This window comes from Myxine glutinosa, chromosome 2 (genome assembly GCF_964187855.1).
Source record: "Myxine glutinosa chromosome 2, kmMyxGlut1.1, whole genome shotgun sequence".
NCBI lineage: Eukaryota > Metazoa > Chordata > Myxini > Myxiniformes > Myxinidae > Myxine > Myxine glutinosa.
In genome coordinates this window covers 252730232-252754485 of record NC_136262.1, presented here as the reverse complement: position 1 = coordinate 252754485, position 24254 = coordinate 252730232, and the positions used below count along the sequence as shown (strand labels likewise).

At 46.4% G+C, this 24254-nt stretch overlaps 1 protein-coding gene across 3 annotated transcripts in view; it reads left to right on the top strand.

Moving 5' to 3' along the window:
* LOC137420664 (WD repeat-containing protein 7) overlaps nt 1-24254 on the top strand; it is a 178368-nt gene that overhangs the window by 70390 nt on the left and 83724 nt on the right. For all 3 annotated transcript variants that reach the window (XM_068105909.2, XM_068105910.2, XM_068105908.2), the window contains 4 exons: nt 6593-6716; nt 7038-7145; nt 7492-7728; nt 7851-8037. In XM_068105909.2, coding sequence (XP_067962010.2) covers nt 6593-6716; nt 7038-7145; nt 7492-7728; nt 7851-8037 — 656 coding nt within the window. The remainder of the gene's footprint in view (nt 1-6592; nt 6717-7037; nt 7146-7491; nt 7729-7850; nt 8038-24254) is intronic.

Genomic DNA, 24254 nt, shown 5'->3' with positions numbered 1-24254 from the left:
AGAACTCGCTGCCACCATGCGTCCCTTTGCTGCCCCCATGGGTCCTTCTGCTGCTGTCATGTGTTCTTCACTGCTGCCATGCGTCCTCTTGCTGCAGTGCTTGCATAGCCTCTGCTGGCCAATGTGGGCTATTTTGTGTGAGGTTTACTGGTTTGTGGTGTGGAGTGGTTGGTTTTGTGGGAATTGTGTTGTGTAAAGTGTTTTGTAAGTATTTTAGATTTGTGTGTGTGAGAGAGAGAAAAAAGAGGGGGAGAGACAGAGAGACAGACAGAGAGAGAGAGAGAGACACACACACAGAGACTTTTGAAGCTCTTTTATTATAAAGGTAAGAAAACCATACAAGTCATGCAAATAATAAATTCACCACAATTCAAACCATGTGCAGCCAAACAACAACAATAAAAACACCAAGCACTAAAATAAAAAACTTAACAAACCTTGATCAAGTTTACAAAACCCACCCTTTGCACACCATTTTTCCACAAAGGTTTGTAAATCATCTTTCATTTGGCAAAAAGAAAATTCCAAGCGTAACCTTGCCATGACTAGAGCCTTAAACACAATTACCACATCACATAAAATATCAGCATTTGCCAGGAGCTTTGCTTTTCTTGTTTTGTAGATTGCTAATTTTCCAATAGAAATTAAGAAATTAGCAAGAGCAGTCTCAGAGCGTTTTTTATAACTAAGTGGTGTTCCAAAGATAAAAACACGTGTAGAAAAAGAAAAGTTCATACGATTAAAAAAAGTTGATAAAAAACCAAAGAAGGGAAAGAGTCTTGCACAATCTACGTAAGCATGGAAAAGGTCTTCAGAAATCATACAAAAGGGGCATTCCACTGAATTATCCTCATTAAAACGATGTAATAAAACATTGGAGGGCAACACCATATGGGCGAGTCTCCAAGCAATATCACCAGTCCTTTTAACAATCGGTGAAACATACATTGCAGACCATTGCGGATGGGAGGGAGACCCAGAAGGCAGTTTCTCTTTCCATCGAGCCCCAAAAGAAAGAGGCTGTAACGAGGGAAACCGAACTGAGATACACAAACGATACAGTCTCTTTTTATCCTTGCTGGAAAGTGGCGATGAGGATAGCAAGATAGATGTTGTGGTGCTATCAGCTGGCAGGCTAGAGCTAGCACAGATCTGTGGTGGTGTATGGTGGTCACCAATGTTGGCGGTTGAGCTCAGGCCCAGGTGCCTAAAAACACACAGGATTTCCTGTAGGACCTTGGCTACGCTCCTCAAAGATCTGATGCCAGTTCTTACTTGAAGATGTCCTGCGGAGAACCAACTGTTCCTGTTACAGTCACGAAGGTCCCGAGTCGTTTTCACGCCAGCACTCACAAAACGTTGCACAAAGGCACGTGAGCGAGGAATAGCAGGAAAGAGGGCATTGTAGAAAAGGGGTTCCCGGAGGAACCTTTCACTGTTGTATGTCTCCATTTGGCGAGTTATTGAAATGGACCGCCAGACGTTCAAGACATCTTGGTAAAAGTCAGGGAGCAGCGAAGCATCGACATGTTGCAGCTCCATGAAGAAGAGTTCACAATTGTACCCAAGCATGCCGGCTTGTTTTAGTATACAGTTTGCAGTCGATTTCCAGGGCAAGGCCTCCAGAAATATAAAACGACGAGCTGTGGAGACTCGGAAGGCCATCACCCGACAAAGAATGTCCACAAGCCCATGACCTCCTTCTGCCAGTGGGAGGCAAATAGTCTCTGGCTTTAGCCAGTGTTTGCCATCCCAAAAGAAGTCAAGTAAACATTTTTGGATTGACGACACCAACGTTGCAGGTGGCTGCAAGGCAATCATTTTATGCCATAAGAGAGGGGCCACCAGGTTGTTAATGACCAGGGCACGACCTCGGAAAGACAGGGTCGACAAAATTCCTCTCCATCTGTTTAATTTGTTGCTGATTTTGTGGAGCAAACCATCCCAATTCCTTTTGACAAAGCCTGGGGTTCCAAGGTAAACACCGAGGTATTTCACACCTTCTTTTTCCCATGTCAAATTCATAGGGAGAATTGGAAGGGCAGAAGGTGGCGTACCGCCGACCCAAACTGCTTTGCATTTCGACCAATTAATTTGCGTTGTACATGCTTGAGAGTAAACCCGTAGGCACTCAAATAGCAGAGCAATGTCATTACTGCTGCGAACAGCAACACATACATCATCAGCATAGGCCGAAATGATAACGGGATTTTCTGAGGGAGTCACTGAAAATCCCATAAGAGAAGATCGTAAACGAATCAAAAGGGGCTCAATGCAAAGAGAGTACAATATTCCAGATAAGGGACAGCCTTGCCGAATTCCCCTCCCAATCCGCAAAGGTGAACAGAGACCATCATTGATTTTGATCAAGCTAAAAATGTGATTATACAATAAGGATACATATGAAATAAAGGATGCCCCAAAACCAAATTGCTTTAAAATGTGAAACAAATACTCATGATTAACAGAGTCAAAAGCCTTTTCTTGGTCAATAAAAAAGAGACCGGTATGTTGTTGTTGAAATGCACACACATCCCACAGGTCTCGTACCAAAAAAATGTTATCGTGCATAGATCTGTGCATAACACAGTACGATTGATCCTGATGTATAACTGTGCTTAGAACAGTCTTTACACGGTTAGCTAGCATTTTGGCAAAAATCTTGTAATCTGTGCAGAGAAGAGAGATTGGACGCCAGTTCTGTATCAATTGCAGGTCGTTTTTCTTAGGGATAAGGCAAACAACTGCACGTCGACAACTAAGGGGTAACAATCCCTCACGCAGACTGTATAAAAACACTGAGTGCAAAGCAGGACCAAGCATATCCCAAAAGGTTTTATAAAATTCAGCTGGTAACCCATCAAAACCAGGAGCCTTATGATCAGCAAGGCCATCGAGCGCAGTTTTAAGTTCACCGAGAGTAATGTTCTCATCCAAGACATGCCGTTGATGCTCATCTATCTGCGGTAAATTGGTCGTAATATTCTGCATTGCAGGCACATCATTGGGCTTAAAGGAAAACACATTCTCAAAATAAGACCGAACAAAATGAACAATCTCCGTATTATCACTAAGAATATGCCCATCACTAGCCTGAAGACTAAGCATTTGCTGGCTCGCCTTCGTCGTCTTCTCAAACTTAAAGAAATCTTTACAACATGTGTCTGATGACAGTAAACCATTCACTCTCAGCCTGACTAAGGCACCGATACCATTTTCTTGAATTAATTCCTTAAGCAGAGTTTGTTTTTCAAAGAGGAGTTGACACCGTCTTTCATCACTGAGGACCTCAGTACCTTCCTGCAATCGTAGAATTTCTTGTTTCAAGGCATCAATACATAATTGTTTACTTTGAGAGCAATTGGTTTTGTATTGCTGACAGAAAACACGGATCTGCGCTTTAGCATAGTCCCACCACTGACAGAGATTTAGGAAACGATGTTGGAAATCCACAAGCTTGTCCCAAAAAACCACAAAGGATGATTTAAAGAAAGGATCGCTCAGAAGTGAGGTGTTAAAGGACCAATACAGGGTGCGGCGTTTGAAACGAGGAAAAGAAAAGCACAGTTTTACCAAAGAATGATCAGAGAAGCCTGAAGGGACAATAGCCGTATATGTCACAAGGTTGACAGCAGAGTTAGGAATATAAAATTTATCAAGACGAGCAAGTGAAAGATGATTTAGTAAAACCCGACACCAGCTAAATTGCTGCAGGTTTGGGTGTTGTTGCCGCCATACATCGTTGAGGTCATGCCGCGAAATTATACTGGAAAGAGGCCTACTTGAAGCTGGATGTGGCTCTGCACTGTTCCTATCTAAAGTTGGGTTTAAAGTACAGTTAAAGTCACCCCCTAAGCACAACAACGTATCAGAAGAGAGGTGTCTCAGGAAATTAAAGGACTGATTAAAAAAAGTTCCTCTATCTGTGCTATCGCTTGGAGCATAGACGTTAACAAACATAAATCGTTGCTGATTGTATTCAAGCTCTACAGAGGCTAGATAGCCTGGTACGATTTCCTTAAAGATGGGGGGGGGAGACAGACAAACGTGAACTGACAAAAAAAGCAATACCCGCACTCACAGAATCTGTATTACTAAAAAACCAAGTGCCAATCAGCTGTTGCTGCCAATCAGCCATGCAGTCTGCAGTGGCACGAGTTTCTTGCAATAAAAGTACATCAATCTTTTCCCTCCTGGCTAATTGCACAGTTTGGGACCGACGCAGCTGACTGTGCCCACCATTAATGTTCAAGCTTGCTATGTTCATAGAAACATAGGCAGCAACACAGCCATTACAGGTTTAATTCTTTCCTTGCTGTGACAAGGTACCTCTTCAGTCTTTTCAGTGATTGATCAGAAATATGAAGGGCCGCAGATTGTTGTACAACTTCCTGAGCCCCACTAATGAAGGCGTGAGTATCAACGAAGAAATCGCAGATTTTCACGTGCTTTTTACGGTAAGTTTTTTGTAGGAAATCCACGATTTCAGCAGGAGGGACGGAGCCTCCAGAGACATGCTCCGATGAGAAGTCGGCCTCACCATCACTCAGTGAGGCAACGGAAGAACCCCCATCAGAGTCACAATCATTGCATTGAGAGTCCATTGCTGAGGCAACAGGCTCATCGATGTGAAAATCTGAGACTTCAGCACTATCGCCCTGCTGACCATGAGCTTGACAAGGCTCAGCTGCCTCAATGGAGGATTCCACAGACAGATCACTAGTTCCAACACACTCACCACTCCCCACAGAGGGAGGGGTGGCACAATCAACACAAGCTTCATCAGGGGACACACATGGAGGCTCAACCTCACATGGAGGTTTACCCTCAGAACACTGGAGAGACTCAGGTGCTGTCTGGCCAACACATACATTTTCAGCATTTATCACATTACCCTCAGAGTATTCTGAAGGCGGGGGAGGTTGAGCAATTTCCTCAACTGGAGGAAACTGCTGAGGAGGAGGTCGCGCTCCACCATAACCTTCACTAACCACTTGAGCGAAGGTTGGAGGACAGGCCAAGACCTTATTATCAGGCTCGTTGAGGTCGCTAGAAGGTGGGAGGGTTCTTTTCCTGGTTCTCTGTTTGTCTACAATGGGGTTTGCATCAGCACCACCCATACTGTTTACCTCATCGACAACGATCTCAGTAGAGCCCTGCTGTTCATCACCATTCAGGCTAGTGACCCTATCTGCGGACTTTTTCGGGCACGAGTCTTTTAAATGACCATATTGACCACACTCAAAACAAACTAGAGACTCTGTGGAGACAAAGACCCGATAAGTGTGACCTTCGACCTTGAAGGGCAATACCGCATTTAAAGAGGTTACACCACGCGGTAAGATCAGATAAACAAAACGACGAAAGGACATGACGTGTTTTAAACGGTTATTTTTCCCACGTACAGGAACCAAAGTAACTGAAGAGACGACAGAACCAAGTTTGTTTAGTTCAGTAACCAGGTCTTTGTTCTTAAGGAACGGAGGAGCGTTAGAGAGAGAAACCCGAACTGCCGGCGTGTCGAGTGGACATACCTGAACAAACACGTCGGGAGCAAAGAAGAGCCCGTGCTCGACTATTTGAGCAACCATGGGCACTGTGGAAACAAAGATTACCACGCGTTTATTCATGCGAGAAGCCGCTTTTACATTATCCAAACCGATTAACTCTCCGACCGCAAGGATAATGGCCTCCACATCGATTCCCGACGGAGGTGAGCAAACTAACCCATGCTTCCGGGTTAGCGCTTCAAGAGACGTGTAACGAGAGCTATCCGCCATCGTTTGCACGTTTAAACAAAGGGTAAATGTATAACGGTTAATGAAGCCAAAAAGCTCCAGTAAACAAACGAAAAATAAAAATATTTACGAAAAAAAAAAACGGAAAAAGGATTATGATTTGTAACACGAGGCGAAAAAAACCCGAAGAGGGAACCGCCCTAAGGGGGAACCTTTACCGGTCTCACCACGTGTGCTCTCTCACTTTCTCACTCTCAAGAGGGGGGGGGGGGATGATAACGTGGAAGGGTGACACACAAAAGACGGAACAAAGGTGAGAAAAGGGAAGGGGAGGGTAAAGATACAAACCACGAGCACGGAGCTACAATGCCAAGACACGAACAGACGCCATGACACCGCACCCAGCGCACCGACAGCCGATAGGTGGCACGCGAGAGAGAGAGAGAGAGAGAGAGAGAGAGAGAGAGAGAGAGAGAGAGAGAGAGACAGACAGAGAGAGAAAGAAAGACAGAGACAGACAGACACAGAGAGAGAGAGAGAGAGAGCGAGAGAGAGAGAGAGAGAGAGAGAGAGAGAGAGAGAGAGAGAGAAAGAGAAAGAGAAAAAGAAAAAGAAAGAGAGAAAGAAAGAAAGAAAGAGAGAGTTTTGCACTGAGATTTAGTGGAGAAAAAGGTGGGAAAGTGTGTTTTGTGCTTTTAAGTGTGAGAAATAGCTGGTGCTGCCTACAATACTGTACGTGTTCTTTGTGTCAGGTACACAAGCTATTCATTTGGCCTTAGCATGCACACCACACTGTCATAGACTGATATGATACATATCTGAAGTCACGTGTTTTGGCTGTATTTATGTGACAGGTACGCGAGGCAGCACAGGCCCTGCTACTCGCTGAGCTCCAGCGCGTCGGCCCATCTGGACGCAAGGAGGCCATTGACACTTGGTCTCCATATCTCCCGCACTACACAGAGCATGTGCACTCACGTACGGTGGTTCTTTCCCATGAACTTGTACACTTACTCGTATGCAAATTAAAATCACGTTTTATCCATTACTATCTATCCAACCATGTTGTTTCAGTTTGAAAATTTTACCATTTTATTAAGAGGCATATATTTGCTTTTAATTTCCTCCATATATTAGTTGTTTTTTCTGGCATATGAAATATTTATTTTTCGGTATCTCTTGTCAAACGACCTCATTTTCTTCAGATGTAATTACTGTCCTCTCTAAGTCCTTCCTTTACCTATACCATTTCCCGGAAGAATCCTTGCCATCCTGCTGCCTGACTCTCCGTACCCACAGCTGGTCAGGGCAGTGAATTGAGTGAGCTGAGCAGTCCAGACACGACCAGTTCTGAAGGACGTGGCCTTGATGAGGATCACGACCTTCAGGATGATGGCCTATCTTCTGGTACTGAAGATCTCATTTGATTACATGTCCTGCTTTGAATGACTGCATCGTGTGTAACCAAAACACCCACCATAAATACTCGACTACTAGAGTATCATTCAAAACGAAAGATTCTCATTTTGGAATGTTCATATTTGCTCACAAAATATTAATTCGCCAATCAAAGCACAATATACTGCAGTGTTGCATTTACATGCCCGGTTGTTCCGTTAACCTACATAAATGTATTTTGATGATGAAGAGCAACTTTGGCATTCTGCACTCCAAAAATGAGTTGATCTTTGCTTCCTTTGGTGCACAGAAATCTTCTTTGTTCGAAATTAGGGCGTTTTTTCTGTCGCCGCAGGTCTGGCACTGTCTCTTGGCTCTTCAGGCCGCAAACTGCAAGCCCCTTTTGAGGAACGTCGAAAGCAGGCGACGGCCATTGTGCTGCTCGGGGTCATTGGTGCTGAGTTTGGTGCGGAGTTTCAGCCGTCACGCCTGCAGGCTGGCGCCGAATCCCGCGCACGCAGTAGCGGTCAAGTGCCTGAAGGGTTTGGCTCTGCTGCAGCTGGTTCTGACTACTCGCTTGCCCGGCATACTTGTGTGTACCGCACTGACCTGCACCTGCACTGTTTCACATTTTTGCTACAAATATATAGTACGACTTCAACCTGGCTGTCCATACACACAATGTCTAACATTTTGCTGTCATGCTCTTTCCAGCCAAAGCACTCATGTTCCTGTTGCTGCAGCCACCTTCACCCAGGCTACCCGCACACACACCACTCCGCCGCGCAGCCATTGACCTTGTGGGTCGAGGCTTCACGGTGTGGGAGCCCTTCATGGATGTATCGGCTGCACTTCTTGCTCTATTGGAGCTCAGCGCTGATGCCGACAAGCATCTTGCCAGGTATCTGCAGGAGCATCACATACTGCATCTTGCTTTTCCTATAGTTGATGAAATATATCACGTGGGCTGAAATGGTACTTATTTTGTTCGTATCTGCTGTTGAGTACCAATGTATTTTTTTTTAAATCAACTTAATAAATCAAGATTGACTAATGAAAATTGATGAGAGCCCAGTTAATCGATAAATGAGGCAGTCTAGTAAATGTTATTGACACTAATGAGCAAGCAACTAAAACAAGTGAAACTGCTGAACGATTGAAAAATGTGATGCACGGATGAGCATTGGAGCACATTAGCCAGAAAGGGCACAGGGAAGCACAAAATAAGAAGATACGTATTCATATTCCTGTATACAGTGTAAACCCTACCGTGTTATTCCTTCTCTAAATAAGAATAGGAATCTCGTGTGTACAAACTGGCTTGTTGCATAATGAAATTTTACAATTCCGATGCGTGTAAGTAATCTCGATGCGTTTGGCAATTGTAAGTGCGATGAACACCGTGTGTCGTGGGTTTACGTGACTTCAGAAGCATCTTAGATGACACGATGTAATTTTCTTGTGCTGTATGTCATGTGGTTTAGTTATCCTGGGATGATAAGTTTTCTGCCCTCAAACCCCATGCGTGTGGTCAAGGAGGATTGAAATGTATGAGTGGTGATCAATAAGCGTTTCGAGTGAGACACTCGCTGATTGGAGAGACAGACCATCTGTAGCATGGTTTTCAATACAGATTTACTGAGCGTCGATGCTCTTTCGCCATTTATCTTTGAACTAATCAATTGTCTTTGTATCAAAGTTTTCCAACTTCCCCTCCAAATATGTCGTGACAGTATTTGTCAATTTGTCATTGAATTGGGTTCTATCTACACCAGTGGACTTTAAAATCCTTACACATGAGAGTGTCTTTCTGCATGAGGGTTTAGCACTGATAAACAGATGATATTCCATATTGCATTTGAAACCCAGAATGCACTGCAAATATTACATTAAAATGCATCAATTTATTTTAAATAAAAATGCAATTTTTGGATGGTGTTTTAATTTTAGTTCTATGGTGGGGTCGGAAATGGGTCGGAGTGGAGGTGAGTTTGTGTCTCCTGAACGAAAGGGAAGAAAGGAAAATGGCAACAAACTGTTCCTTTCCACACTTCACAACAACAACAACAACAACAACAACAGGCATTTTAAGGCCATTTTCCCTGCAAGAGCGGGCGTTCGCCTTGCGGTCCCCATGACAATCTTCTCCATTTTGCCCTATTTTCTGCATCTCCCCTTGTTAACCCCCTTGCCCGCATTTCTTCTTCGACCATCTTTAGCCAAGTGTTTCTCGGTCTTCCCCATCCTCTACTTCCTTCTACATTCATTCATTCATATTTCTCAACCAGTCACTTTCATCCTTCCTCAACACATGACCAAACCATCTCAAACTGTTTCTCTTCACAGCATCCATCAAAGGCTCTATTCCCATCATCTTTCGCAATTCATCATTTGTCTTCCTCTTTCTCAACGATTGGAATTGAAGGTTTTGGAAAGGGTGTTGGAGAGGAAGATAAGGAAGAAGGTGAAGATCGACGAAATGCAGTTTGGATTTATGCTAGGAAGAGGAACGACAGACGCGCTCTTTATTGTGAGGCAGTTGCAGGAGAAGTACATGGAGAAGAGGAAGAAGTTGTTTCTTGGGTTTGTTGATCTGGAGAAAGCATTCGATAGGGTTCCACGCAAAGTATTGACATGGGCATTGAGGAAGTTAGGAGTGGAGGAATGGTTGATCAGAGTAGTGATGGCAATGTACAAAAGAGCACGCACAGCTGTAAGGATGAAGGACGGGAACAGTGGTGAGTTTGAGGTGAAGGTGGGAGTGCATCGGGGTCGGTACTAAGTCCACTACTATTTGTAGCTGTGATGGAGGTGCTGGCTCAGAACGTAAAGGAGTGCTTACCATAGGAGTTGTTGTATGCAGATGATCTGGTGTTGATTGCGGAAAGTATGGATGGACTGAAGGAAAAGATGAACAAGTGGAAGGAATGTATGGAGACAAAAGGTCTGAAGGTGAATATCGGAAAGACGAAGGTGATGGCAAGTGGTAAAGCATGTGGTTGAGGTGGAAAGAACTGGGAAGTGGCCGGGAGCTGTGTGCAGGAAGGGTGTCGGAGTGAACTCCATTCAATGTACAATGTGCGCTGAGTGGGTTCATCAAAAATTGTAGTGGTCTGAGAGGGTCAATAACCAGTGTGGCAGCTACATTCAAATGTAAGATGTGCACAGAGGGAGCTGCAGATGGAGGAAATGTTGAGTTGGATCTTGGAGACGGCGTGAGGCTGGAAGGTGTGAAAACATTTTGCTACCTCGGAGACATGCTGAATGGAGAAGGTGGATCAGACTCGGCAACGGTTGCTGGAGTGAGATGTGCATGGAGAAGTTTCGGGAACTGAGTGGCGTGCTGATGAGGAGGGGAGTGTCTTTGGGGCTGAGGGGGGGGGGGGTGCTGCATGTGTGAGGGGGTGTTGTGGTTTGTGGGAGCGAGACGTGGGTGGTGGGCGTAGAGCGGCGGCGGGGACTGGTGGGGGTGGAGGTGCGGGTGGATCGGTGGGTGTGCGGGGTGTCGTTGGTGGAGAGGAAGACGGGTGATGGGTTGCAGGGGATGATGGGAATAGAGCCTCTGGTTGATGCTGTGGGGAGGAACGGGTTGGGATGGTTTGGTCGTGTGTTGGGGGGGAATGGGGGTAGCTGGTTGAGAGGAGTGATGGAGGTGAATGTAGGGGGGGGGGAGGACCGAGAGGGACTTGGCTGCGGATGGTGGAGGAAGGGATGTGGGCGGGGGGGGGGGGGGGGGTGGTTGAAGGGGTGATATGCAGGGAGTGGGGCGGAGTGGAGGGGATTGTTATGGGGACCGCAAGGCTAACCCCCGCTCTAGCAGGGAAAATGGCCTTGAAATGCATGTTGTTGTTGTTTGTTGTCTCTCAACGATACTCCACACATCCACCGAACCATTCACATTTCCACCCGTTCCAGCCTTCGTTGCTGCTCAACGTTCATTACCCATGTCTCGCTCCCATTAATCATAACACTTCTCACACATGCAGCATACACCTTTCCCTTCAGCTTCAACGACACTCCCCACCTCATCAGCACGCCGCTCAGTTCACGAAACCTCTTCCACGCACATCTCACTCTAGCAACCGTTGCCGAGTCTGATCCACCTTCTCCATTCAGCATGTCTCCGAGGTAACAAAATGTTTTCACACCTTCCAGCTTCACGCCGTCTCCAAGATCCAACTCGACATTTTCTCCATCTGCAGCTCCCTCTGTGCACACCTTACACTTGAATGCAGCTGCCACACTGGTTAATGACCCTCTCAAACCACTACATTTTTGATGAACCCACTCAGCGCATATTGTGCATTGAATTGAGTTCACTCCGACACCCTTCCTGCACACAGCACACGGCCACTTCCCAGTTCTTTCCACCTCACCACATGCTTTACCACTTGCCATCACCTTCGTTTTTCCGATAGTCACCTTCAGACCTTTTATCTCCATACATTCCTTCCACTTGTTCATCTTCTCCTTCATTCCATCCATACTTTCTGCAATCAACACCAGATCATCTGCATACAACAACTCCCACGGTAAACCCTCCTTTACGTTTTGAGCCAGCACCTCCATCACAGCTACAAATAGTAGTGGACTTAGTACCGACCCCTGATGCACTCCCACCTTCACCTCAAACTCACCACTGTTCCCGTCCTTCGTCCTTACAGCTGTGCGTGCTCTTTTGTACATTGCCATCACCACTGATCAACCATTCCTCCACTCCTAACTTCCTCAATGCCCATGTCACTACTTCACGTGGAACCCTATTGAATGCTTTCTCCAGATCAACAAACCCAAGAAACAACTTCTTCCTCTTCTCCATGTACTTCTCCTGCAACTGCCTCACAATAAAAAGCGCGTCTGTCGTTCCTCTTCCTGGCATAAATCCAAACTGCATTTCGTCAATCTTCACTTTCTTCCTTATCCTCCTCTCCAACACCCTTTCCAATACCTTCATTCCATGCTCCATGAACTTTATCGCTCGATACGAGCCACAGTCCAGAGGGTCACCTTTCCCCTTGTATAGAGGGACGAGGGTACTCAGTTCCCAATCCACTGGAATGCGGCCTTCTTTCACCACTGATTACAGATCTCTGTCATTCTCTTCACACCCCAATTTCCCGCTGCCTTCAACATATCTCCCACAACTCCCGTCGGCCCTCCCGCTTTTCTACCCTTCATTGCTTTTATCGCTTCCTCAACTTCCTTCTCGGTTATCTTCTCTGCCGGTCCTAAAACTGGGTTACTCTCCATGTTGCCATCCCATTCATTCTCTGCATTCAACAGTATTTCCATATATCTCTTCCATCTTCCTTTAATTCCATCTGGGTCCACAATGATTTGTCCCACTTCATCCTTCAAGCAACTCACCCCCATCACATCACACCTCTCTTTCGCTGTCTGCTTTGCAATCCTGAATACCACTCGCTGACCTTCTTCCAAATCCAAGCGTTCTCCGAACATTTTCCTACATGCTTCCTGCGCCTTTGCTACCTCTTTCTTTGCAGCCTTCTTGGCTGCCTTATAACTTTCATGCTCTGCCTTTTCTGCCCCCCATACCCTTCGCCTTCTGCCACTCCTTGAACTTCTTCCTCTTCTCGTCAATCTTCTTTCCAACTTCATCTTCCCACCACCATGTTTCTGAGTGCCTCGGTGGTCATTTTGTCCATCCACATACATCACCAACGGCTCCCAACAGAATATCTTTCATGGACATCCAACCACTTTCAAGCTCAACCACATCATCCTCTGCCATACTCAGCCTCTCTTTTAATGCCTCCCTCACTGTCACCTCTTTCAACCTCCACACCTTCATTCTTGGTTGGTACTTCACCCGCTGAGCTCTCCTCGCACCTTTCACCCTTAAGAACCATACCCTTAAGAACTATACCTTAAGAACTATAAAATGATTTCTTTTTTACTTAACATCGAATCACCATGGCTAATAACCCATACAACCTGGAAATTGTACCTCTCTAAATATTGGAAAAGGCAAACTGAATTTACCTCAACTACCAACCAGTCTTGCAAATAAGCATGGACCGCTTTATCCCCAATGGTTCGAGTTACATATCTAATTCCAGTTTAAATCTATCTACTCCTTCTGCGACTACTTCATTGCCAGGGAGCCCAATCCCTGAATGAACTACTCTGAGTGAAAGACCCTTGCCTTATGAATGGCTTGTCTCTTTTATTATTTATTCCAAGGTTATGGCCCTTGGCCCTGTCGCTGTCCATTCTGCTTAAAAACTCTTCTGCATTTATTTTGTTGCTCACCTTCAACATCTTGACCATCTCTATGCTCGATTAGATCCCCTCGTAATTGCCTCCTTTTTAGTGTATACAATTGCATCTTCTTCAGGAGAAAAGTCCCACGTGGCAAAGAGAAAAGTCCCACATGGCAAAGAGAAAAGTCCCACATGGCAAAGAGAAAAGTACCACGTGGCAAAGAGAAAAGTACCACGTGGCAAAGAGAAATGTACCACGTGGCAAAGAGAAAAGTACCACATGGCAAAGAGAAAAGTACCACGTGGCAAAGAGAAAAGTACCACGTGGCAAAGAGAAAATTACCACGTGGCAAAGAGAAAATTACCACGTGGCAAAGAGAAAAGTCCCACGTGGCAAAGAGAAAAGTCCCACGTGGCAAAGAGAAAAGTCCCACGTGGCAAAGAGAAAAGTCCCACGTGGCAAAGAGAAAAGTCCCACGTGGCAAAGAGAAAAGTCCCACGTGGCAAAGAGAAAAGTCCCACGTGGCAAAGAGAAAAGTCCCACGTGGCAAAGAGAAAAGTCCCACGTGGCAAAGAGAAAAGTCCCACGTGGCAAAGAGAAAAGTCCCACGTGGCAAAGAGAAAAGTCCCACGTGGCAAAGAGAAAAGTCCCACGTGGCAAAGAGAAAAGTCTCACGTGGCAAAGAGAAAAGAACATCCATGACAACTATTTTACCCCATTATAATCAAATGGGATTTTTGGTTCACGAGTTATCAAGTGACCACTATATTCGTCATGGGTGTGCGTCTGTCTCTCTGTCTGTCTGTCCACAGCATAACTACCCGATGATATCATCCGATCTTGATGAAACTTGGGTGGGAGGTTGATATCATGATCTAGTTGTGTCCTGCCTAGAGTGGGCGTATTGCGCCCATTGTGGGCGGAGCCACGCCCGAAAAAGATGTCTTTTTATGGGGTAATCGAGTTCAAGCTACATCTTCTCCGAGGGAGTTGGTGGAATCTGACAGGGATTTCGGTATTTGGTTAGGCCAATGTCATGTGTCTCGCCCCACGGAGCTCGATTTTCCATTTTCGCCCCAAGGTCAAGGTCACAAGGTCACAAAATTTAGAAAATTCGATTTTTGATGGTTTTATTACATTAATAATAATAATAATACATTTATTTTATATAGCGCTTTTCAAGAAGCCCAAAGACGCTTTGACAGAGTACAAAAAACAAGTGCAAAAAGACAAAAATAAATAGGTAAATTATAATCAAAACAAAAGGAAGGAGAAGGAGAAGAGATAGTCAGGGGTTAAATGCTGTGGGTTAAATGTTAAATGCAGTGTTGAACAGGTGGGTCTTGAGTGATGTTTTGAATGTGGTGAGTGAGGAGGAGTCTCTGATGGTGTGAGGTAGTGAGTTCCAGAGGGTGGAAGCAGCGATGGAGAAGGCCCTGTCCCCCCAGGATCTGAATTTGGTCTGGATGGGGGGGGGGACAGGAGGTTGGCGCCAGCAGAGCGGAGGTTGCGGGTGGGAGTGTGTCTGGAGAGGAGGTCAGTCAGGTAGGATGGGGCCAGGTTATGGAGGGCTTTGTAGGTCAAGAGGAAGATTTTGTACTGGATTCTCTGGGGGATGGGGAGCCAGTGAAGCTTATAAAGGACGGGGGTGATGTGGTCACGGGTCCGGGAATGGGTGAGTAGACGGGCAGCGGAGTTCTGAATGTATTGGAGTTTATTGATGATTATTGAGGGTGAACCATAGAGGAGGCTTTTGCAGTAGTCCAGACCGGAGGTGATGAAGGCGTGGATGAGGGTTTCTGCAGCCGTGGAGGAGAGGGATGGACGGAGACGGGCGATGTTTTTCAGGTGAAAGAAGGCTGTCTTTGTGATTTGTTTAGTGTATTTGTCGAAGGAGAGGGTTTGATCAAAGATGATGCCAAGATTCCGGATGTGAGGGGAGGTGGATACTGGGAAACCGTCAATGTTGAGGGCGAAGTTATGGGTGGATTTGGTGAGCGTTTTTGGGCCAATGATGATTATTTCAGATTTATCATAGTTAAGTTTGAGGAAGTTGATTTGAAGCCAGGATTTTATTTCAGTGATGCAGTTTGTCAGGATAGAGTGGGTGGCGGTGGAGATTGACTTGGTGGAGATGAAAAGCTGGATGTCATCGGCGAAGCAGTGGAATTGGAGACAATGACGGCGGATTAAGTGACCAAGGGGGGACAGGTACAGGATGAAGAGGAGGGGGCCGAGAACTGAACCTTGGGGGACACCTTGGGGGAGGGGAGCAGTGGGGGATTTGCAGTTATTGATGGAGATGAACTGGCGTCTGTCAGAGAGGTAAGATTTGATCCAAGAGAGGGCAGTGCCGGTAATGTTAAAGGTGGTTTCAAGTCGGGTGAGGAGGATGGTGTGATTGATGGTGTCAACGGTGGCACTGAGGTCGAGGAGGATGAGAATGTTGAGGTTGCCGGCATCAGAGGTGAGGAGAAGGTCGTTGGTGATTTTGAGGAGAGCAGTTTCAGTACTGTGATTGGAGCGGAATCCGGATTGGAATGTTTCATACAGGTTATTGGCAGAGAGGTGATGTTTGAGTTGAGTGGCTGCAGCGCGTTCCAAAACTTTTGACAGAAAGGGTAGGTTGGAGATGGGTCTGAAGTTATTTAGGGTGTCAGGGTTGAGTCCAGGTTTTTTCAGAATGGGGGTAACAGCAGCAATTTTGAGGGATGGTGGGACGATGCCTGTAGACAGGGAGGAGTTTATTGTTGCAGTGATAAGTGGAGAGAGAGCAGGAAGGGAGGCCTTGACAAAGCTGGAGGGGATGGGGTCCAGAGTGCAGGTGGCAGTTTTCATTCCTATGAGGAGTTCAGAGAGGTCAGTAGGGGAGACTGGGGAGAATTGAGACAGGGGTTGGCAGGATAAGGGGAGGCAGGTGGTTTGAGGGGGAGCAGGTGGTTTGAGGGGGAGCAGGTGCGGTGGTGGTTAAGCTGTTGTAGATATTGTCAAGTTTGCTTTGGAAGAATGAAAGGAAGGAGATGCAGTTGTCTTCTGTGAATGACTGGGTGGTGGTATCCAGGGGGCTGAGGAGTTTGTTTATTGTAGAGAAGAGTGCTTTTGGGTTTCCGGAGCCAGAGTGGATAATTTGAGAGTAGTAGGCGGAGCGGGCGCGGGAGAGGGCATCTTTGTAGTGCTGCAGGTGGTCCTTGTAGACTTGGGAGTGAATTGTGAGACTTGTTTTATTGCGGAGTCTTTCAAGTTGGCGAGCACGAGTTTTCATCAGGCGGAGTTCAGGGGTAAACCAGGGAGCAGAATGGGTGAAGGAAACTGTTTTGGTTTTTATCGGCGCAAGCTGGTCGAGGCAGAAGGAGAGAGTGTGGTTGTAGTAGTCAGTGAGGTCAGAAGGGGTGTGGAGGTCAACGAAGGGAGAAGTGGACATTTTTTCAGAGAGGGTGGATGAGAATGAGGTAGGTGAAAGAGTGTTTAGCTTACGGAAGTTGATAATGCGATGATGCCTTGGTGCTGGGGTGGGGATGTTGATGGTCATAGTGATGGCTAAGTGGTCAGAGAGGGTGAGGTCGGAGCTAGAGAGATGGTGCAAAATTAGTCCAGTAGAGCAGACAAGGTCGAGAATGTGACCACGGTTATGGGTAGGAAAGTTGACATGTTGAGTGAGGTTAAAGCAGGTGAATAAATCAATGAAGTCAGTGGTTATTGTGGAGTCAGTGGAGTCCATGTGGATATTGAAATCACCGAGGAGGAGGACGAGGGAGAGAAGGAACAGAGCTGGGTCAGAAAGTAAGAGAAGTCAGACAGGAATGATGGGTGTGGTTTGGGAGGGCGGTAGACGACTGCCATGACTGACTGTGTGTGACCAGAGAGTTTAAAAGCCAGGTGTTCAAATGATGGAGCAGTTGGGATGGAGATGAGGCTGGTCTTGATGTCCTGTCGGTGAATTACGGCAATTCCACCACCTCGGCCCTCCGAGCGTGGTTTATTGATGTATGAATATCCATTGGGTGTAGTGAGGTTGAATGAGAAGTAGTCCAGAGGTTGTTGCCAGGTTTCAGTGAGACAGAGAAAGTCCAGTTTATTGTCCAGAATGTAGTCGTTCAGGATGTGGCTTTTGTTGTTGAGGGACCGGGTATTGAACAGAGTGAGCTTCATGTTGCTTTGTACGGTGGGGATGAACTCGGGTGATTTTGCCAGGGTTTGCAGACAGGAGGCGTGATCGTGTGCGTTGCTGTGATGACGTAGTCGATGAGTGGGAGTGCGCTGAGCTGACCAGAGTACGGGAATGGAGTGACCTGTTTGTAAGTAAACAAACTTGCGACCGGAGCCTCTATGAATGTATCTGGGTCGTCACAGGAGTCCGTGGCATTTGATTGCAGAGATGCATGATGGGGTGGAGTGAGTGTTGAGCAGAAGAAGCCTTGTGGCGGAGTACCTTAGAGTCATGCCAGGCAGGAGCGAAGGGGACGAGGACGAGGCCAAGGCCGAGGAGGACGAGCAGGCCTTGCCAGTGCGGGACGTGCAGGACATGAAGGCCAAGGACGTGCAGGCCGGGCTCAACGACCACAGCGGCAAACCAAGACAGCAAAGGCCGCAGCGGCAAACGACCGCAGCCGCAAACCAAGACAGCAAAGGCCGCAGCGGCAAACCGGGCGTCTTGCTCAACCCGGCCTCGTGGTGTTCCAGCGGCAAACCGCCCTCGTCCACGCGCAACCGCAGCCGCAAACAAGACAGCAAAGGGTAGGAGAGGCGTAAGACGCCCCAGGAGCGGGCCTGAGGCAACGGTGGAAGAGCCGGGCAGGCAGAGCCGGGACCGGGCAGAGAGCAGACCCAACGGCCATAAAGCCGCCATGACCACCAGAAAAGCAGACTATATACAATGACCCAGTCGGAGAAGCGGCGAACAAATAACGCCAGCGTCCTCTCGCAGACCGGACCGGAACGTCTCCTCACATTGTTCGCTTCCTGATAGTGTGAAATGTTGTACATGATCTTATATTATCACATACATCACGAAATACAAGTTTTCAAACAAATTTCAGAATCTTCGACTTTTGACCTTTGAAGGTCACAAAGGTCAAATTTTCTAAGTTGTCGGAATCTAACCGAAGTTTCGGTATTGTGTAGCTAACTAACCTCATAACTGATTATACATTATTTTCTATCTCATTTCAAGGTCAGTAACCTTCGTTTTGACATTTCCGGGCCAGCACCACACACAATTACGTACAGCTGGCTCTTAAAGGCCTGCTCACGCAGCGCATTGGGGCCCTTTGTAAATAGGCATGTACACCACATGTCGGGGGCCGACACCTGCTACGTGGGCCCCCGAACCCCCAGTCCAGGCCTGTTTCGGTTATAGTCCGTCCTTTGTCATTGAATACCGCTCTCTCGTGAACCATCGTCGTCTCCTGACTTGTGATTTTATTATTGCCAAACCTATTTATTATTGGAATTTTTTCAAGATATCAGATTGAAATTTAAACAGCTTATTTGTATATGTGTGGTATATGTGTATAAAATCTGGTCAAAATTAGTCAAAGGTCAAGGTCAATGCCATCCAAAACATGTAAATACCTATTAGGCAACAATTAGTAAATGTATCAACCACATTTGTTATGCACAACATTCCATCATGTAAAACACTTGATAGGTCTTCCCTTGTACCCCTAACACTCAAAACTTTCCATGCACTCCACACACAACCCTTCTCCTGCACCCCACGCATGCAATCTTTCCCCCACACCCCTCACTCACACAAACTTCCCCCCACACCACAAACACTTAAACATTTCCACACACCCCTCACACCAAACATTCCCCCATACCCCACACACTCTAACCTTCTGCCACACCCCACTCTCTCAAACCACCCAGCCCCCCCCCCCCAATGCCTCTCCTTGCCCCCACAAAGTGCCCTCCCCCATCCTGCTCCATCCCAATGTCGGCCATGACATCAGGGCCGTCTCTCTGGTGTTACGGGGTCCTCTGCAATCTCCTGGTCTCGATAACCTCCGAACCCCGAGAGGAACCCCGGCAGAAAGATATAGATGTTATTCCGAGTTGAAATCAATCACTAATGAAACCATCCATGAAACCATCAACATGCATTTTAAGGCCATTTTCCCTGCTAGAGCGGGGGTTAGCCTTGCGGTCCCCATGACAATCTTCTCCATTTTGCCCTATTTTCTGCATCTCTCCTTGTTAACCCCCTTGCCCGCATTTCTTCTTCCACCATCTTTAGCCAAGTCTTTCTCGGTCTTCCCCGTCTTCTACTTCCTTCTACATCAATTTCCATCACTCTTCTCAACCAGTCACTTTCATCCTTCCTCAACACATGACCAAACCATCTCAGCCTGTTCCTCTTCACAGCATCAATCACAGGCAATATTCCCATCATCTTTCGCAATTCATCATTTGTCTTCCTCTCTCTCAACGATACTCCGCACATCCATCGAACCATTCGCATTTCCACCCTTTCCAGCCTTCGTTGCTGCTCTACGTTCATTACCCATGTCTTGCTCCCATAAATCATAACACTTCTCATAACACTTCTCTCTCAAATCATAACACTCCCATAAATCATCAAAGGAAACAATCCAAATCAATAAGGAAACCACACCCTTGATTGTCAATGCACAAATATTATATTAAAAGCAAACAAAAAGAACCCTACAACAATGGTGGCAATCAACCCTACAATCAATATCTTAAGATGGTAACCCCAAACTCACGGCACTCCCAGGAAATGGAACCGAGCCCACCTCAATGTCTATAACCCTCCAAGGTGAAGTTGATGCGCTCCGGCGATCGTTGGAACCATGGGCAACCGAGGCGTAGACAGTCGAAGCGACACAGAAGTCACGTGGTCCAACACCCAGCAAACTTGCGGTAGAAAGGGAACTCCCAAAGACGCGATCCAGATGTGCACCTGCACCGTTCAATCAGCGAACCGCAGTGCAATCTTCAGACGCCGCTTTATTGCACAGCTGTCCCCGGCAAACCACCGGAGGATAAGCCCAACCGACGTGACAAAAACCCTTTCCGATGAAGGTAGCGCGTGGGGCGAAATGGCGGACGGCCCTCACTCGAGCCAGAGCTTCTAGGCAAGGATTCTCCGGAATCTCAATGCCGATACCCGTCTATGCAGGCTCCACAATACTCCGGCGATATCACCTATCGCTCGAACTTCCTTTCAAGGACTCAAAGTCCACTCGGACGTTAGCTCAACCACGCTCCGTACAGAGCTTCAAGGCACGTCTTTCACTGTCCTCACGTCTTCTTCTTCCTCGCTCTTTTCTCTTCCAGGTCACGATCCGATTTCCTATCTCATTTTTACCATGAGCGCTTTTAACCTTTTAACCACAATAACCATTTCCCTTAAACAACAATACCCATAATACTTAGAACCCACAATAATAATAATAACAGCAATAATAATAATAAGTGCCGAATCCGTAACACTGGGCATATCTCGAGCTTTTGATACAGCCTGCCTTGCTCTCCAATATCTCTGCCTTTGGCATCCAAGGCCAACTCCACACATGGCTTACTGATTTCTTCCACTTTTGTAGCCAACGTGTAGCACTCAATTGGATCCTTTCATCTCCTCTCCTTGTCAAGGCAGTGTACCCCATGGCAATGTTATTGGCCCAGTCTTATTCCTGATCTTCATCAACGATCTCCTGACTCGCTGGAAAATCCTCTTTATCTATTTGCTGATGACTCCACCCTCAGCTGTGACATCCCTCATCCTTCAGACAGTCAGGCTGCAGCCTCTTCCCTCCCTTCAGACATTGACAAAATCGCGAGCTGGTCAAACACTTGGGATATGTCTTTCAATCCTGACAAATCTCACACACTCACTTTCTCTCTCCAAAAGGCCATCTGGCAATCACTCATATCTACTTTCTTAACAATCCTCTTGAGGAAGTTCAGTCATTCAAACACCTGTGTCTCACTATCAGCCATGATGTTTCTTGGGCAAACAACATTTCAACGTTGGCTTCCAAAGCTAGCCGCTGACTGGGCAACCTCTGTTGTACAAAGTCCTTCCTTGGCATACCTGAACCTCTGTCCACATACAGGGCCTTCACCCGCAGCTTGATGGAATACTGATCTCACCTCTGGGCTTCCCTACCTCGCATCTTGTTCAGCTTGTCGCTGTGGAAACTAAGGCCTTCAAGATTATTGGAATCTCCCGCGATGAACGTGAGTCCATGGGCCTGTCACTTTGCCACTGCAGACATCACCTCCTTTCTGGTCTTGCACTCTCTGCTCTTCTGCTCTTTCTGTGCTTTGTCCCCCCAAGTTTCCGCAGGGCTTATCCGATCCACCATCAACCCTCTTCTGGTGAAAATACCTAAATCCAGGATCACTGCTCACCTCCACTCACTTATTTCTCTTTTTCCTGCCTTTGGAATCAAGTTCGACATACTCTTCAATCTGATTCTTACCTCCAGGTCTTCACCATCGTCTGAGATCATCCCCAATCCAAAACCATGATTTTTTTCTACCCTCGTTAACTTCGACCCAAATCCCTCCTCCTTCTGTTCCAGTTTTTCTGCATTAAAGTTTCCTTCTCCATGTGTGCGTGTTTTGTGTCCTATTTTTGTCTGTTATGTGTTACATCCATTTAAGTGTATTGTCGGACCCGGACATTCTCGCTTTCCCTATCTACGGACTCCGCGTAATTGCGGTGAACAAAATGTGACCTGCTTATACATCTGCGGGCCTATGCCTAGCGTATTCACGGTTTTTCACGTGCACGAAATATTTTTGATTGGGAACGCCGAGTGATTATTTAATTATATATCTGTTGTTTCGTTTTTAATCTTATGATTCCTTTTGTATGATTCTACATGCTGCCCTATCTCCTAGCAACCATTGAAACAGTTTAATATACCGTGAAACAGTTTAAAATACCTTTAGTCTGTGTAGTGTACTGCGTAATTGGTAAGGCCAAGGCCACGAGGCGTGTTCTCGTAAGGAACATAGTATCTCATTACAGTCCGCACACGATTAATTTGTGATCCCCAAAGCACGTCTTGATCCCGGGAATAGTCGCCGTTTTAACTGCTCGGAGTTTAAGTTTAAAGGAAGATACCATATACTGTATTATCTTGGGAAGATAGAGGTTGAGTTTAAACTGAATAATTTAAAACGTCCTGGCATCACAGTACTTGTGTTAGAATTTCATTTTACTAGGGCAGGGCATTGCCCGTACTATATCTATATCTAAAATTATATCCCCCCCCTCTATTTACATGAAATGGTTTGGTCCAAAGCGAACGGCTTGCGAGTCCGGTGACAATCCCCCCCCCTCTATTTACATGCAATGGTTTGGTCCAAAGCGAACGGCTTCCGGAGTTTGGTAAAGAAATCGCCATCGCGTGCACAAACGCGCAGGAAAGCGAATGAATCGCAAATTCGGTTTTATTAGTTTTAAAACATAGTTTAACGCCAACATAGTTTGCAAACGTGAAATAAATGAATACGCTCTCAAATGTGCCATCCGAGGCAGAGTGTGTCCTCCACGTTCGGCACACGCGATCGTTCGCTGCTCTCTGATTGGTTGAATCGTTTTTTGGACATAGCTCGGTAAGTAATTGTCCGATTAATATGAAACCTTGAAAAGGCACATCCTCGGGTCCCCAGCAATATACCTGGCAAGTTAAAAGTATATCGGACCCGTGGTTGTCGAGAAACAGCGGTCACAGACAAACAGACGTACAGACGTACAAACGTACAGAGATTACTGGAATTATAGATAGATTTTAGATCGAAAATAAAAGTCAATTTTTACTTACTGTACCATGAACCAGCTTTGCTGATCAGCACAAGATTTACACTTTGGGGATATGATACAAATCTTGTGCTGGGTGAAAGTAGGAGATAATGGGATGTGGTGCTGGCACTTGCGTCACACACATTATGGAGTCGCACAGTATTTGGTATATAACCAAAACTGTTTTTAGTTACAAATGTATGGAGGCTTGCTACGTTGCCCTGCTGATGCCTCAAGAAGGGCGAAACATGCGTGCACTTGCAACGCCAGTATCAGAAACTATGTCTTTGGAATTAGTGCTGTGAGATAGGTGTGTGTGTGTGTGTGTGTGTGTGTGTGTGTGTGTGTGTGTGTGTGTGTGTGTGTGTGTGTGTGTGTGTGTGTGTGTGTGTGTGTGTGTGTGTGTGTGTGTGTGTGTGTGTGTGTGTGTGTGTGTGTGTGTGTGTGTGTGTGTGCTGAAACGCAAAAGAAACTTACCACCTTTAAAACCTTTAAATATCAACAATAACACTGCGTGTAGTAAATGTGTGAACTTATTTGTGGACAATAGTGTCCTCACTGTCAGACAAAACGGTCACGGATGGTCACTTGAACCTTCAATGGTCACTTCATAGCACAGCTGTTGAACAGCCGTTTTGACTGTCAGTGATTAGCCAAGGGGTACAGGATGATTTTAATGAGCTGCACGTGATGTCTTGATATTGGCTTTAAAAAGGCCAGTGCAAAATGGGCATTTCAATCAACATGCCACGATTATCAAGGGATCAACGGCAGCGTGCCCTGGGCATGCTGCAAGGCGGACTGAGCTACCGTGAGGTGGCACATCGCCTTGGCTGTTCACACCAGACGATATCGGCCCTGGTGGACAGAGACACCCTCCACAACTCTGCAGATGACAGACCTCGATCAGGGAGGCCAAGAGTCACCACTGCAAGGCAGGACAGGCAGATGGTCTGAAGTCACCTGCTGGATCGATTCCGTCTAGCATCCCGCACTGCGGCAGAAACTCCGGGGCGTGCAAACCCACGGATCTCCAATGATACTGCACGAAGACGACTGCATGACTATGGTCTGACTGCCAGAAGACCATACAGAGGCCCCGTGATGACGGC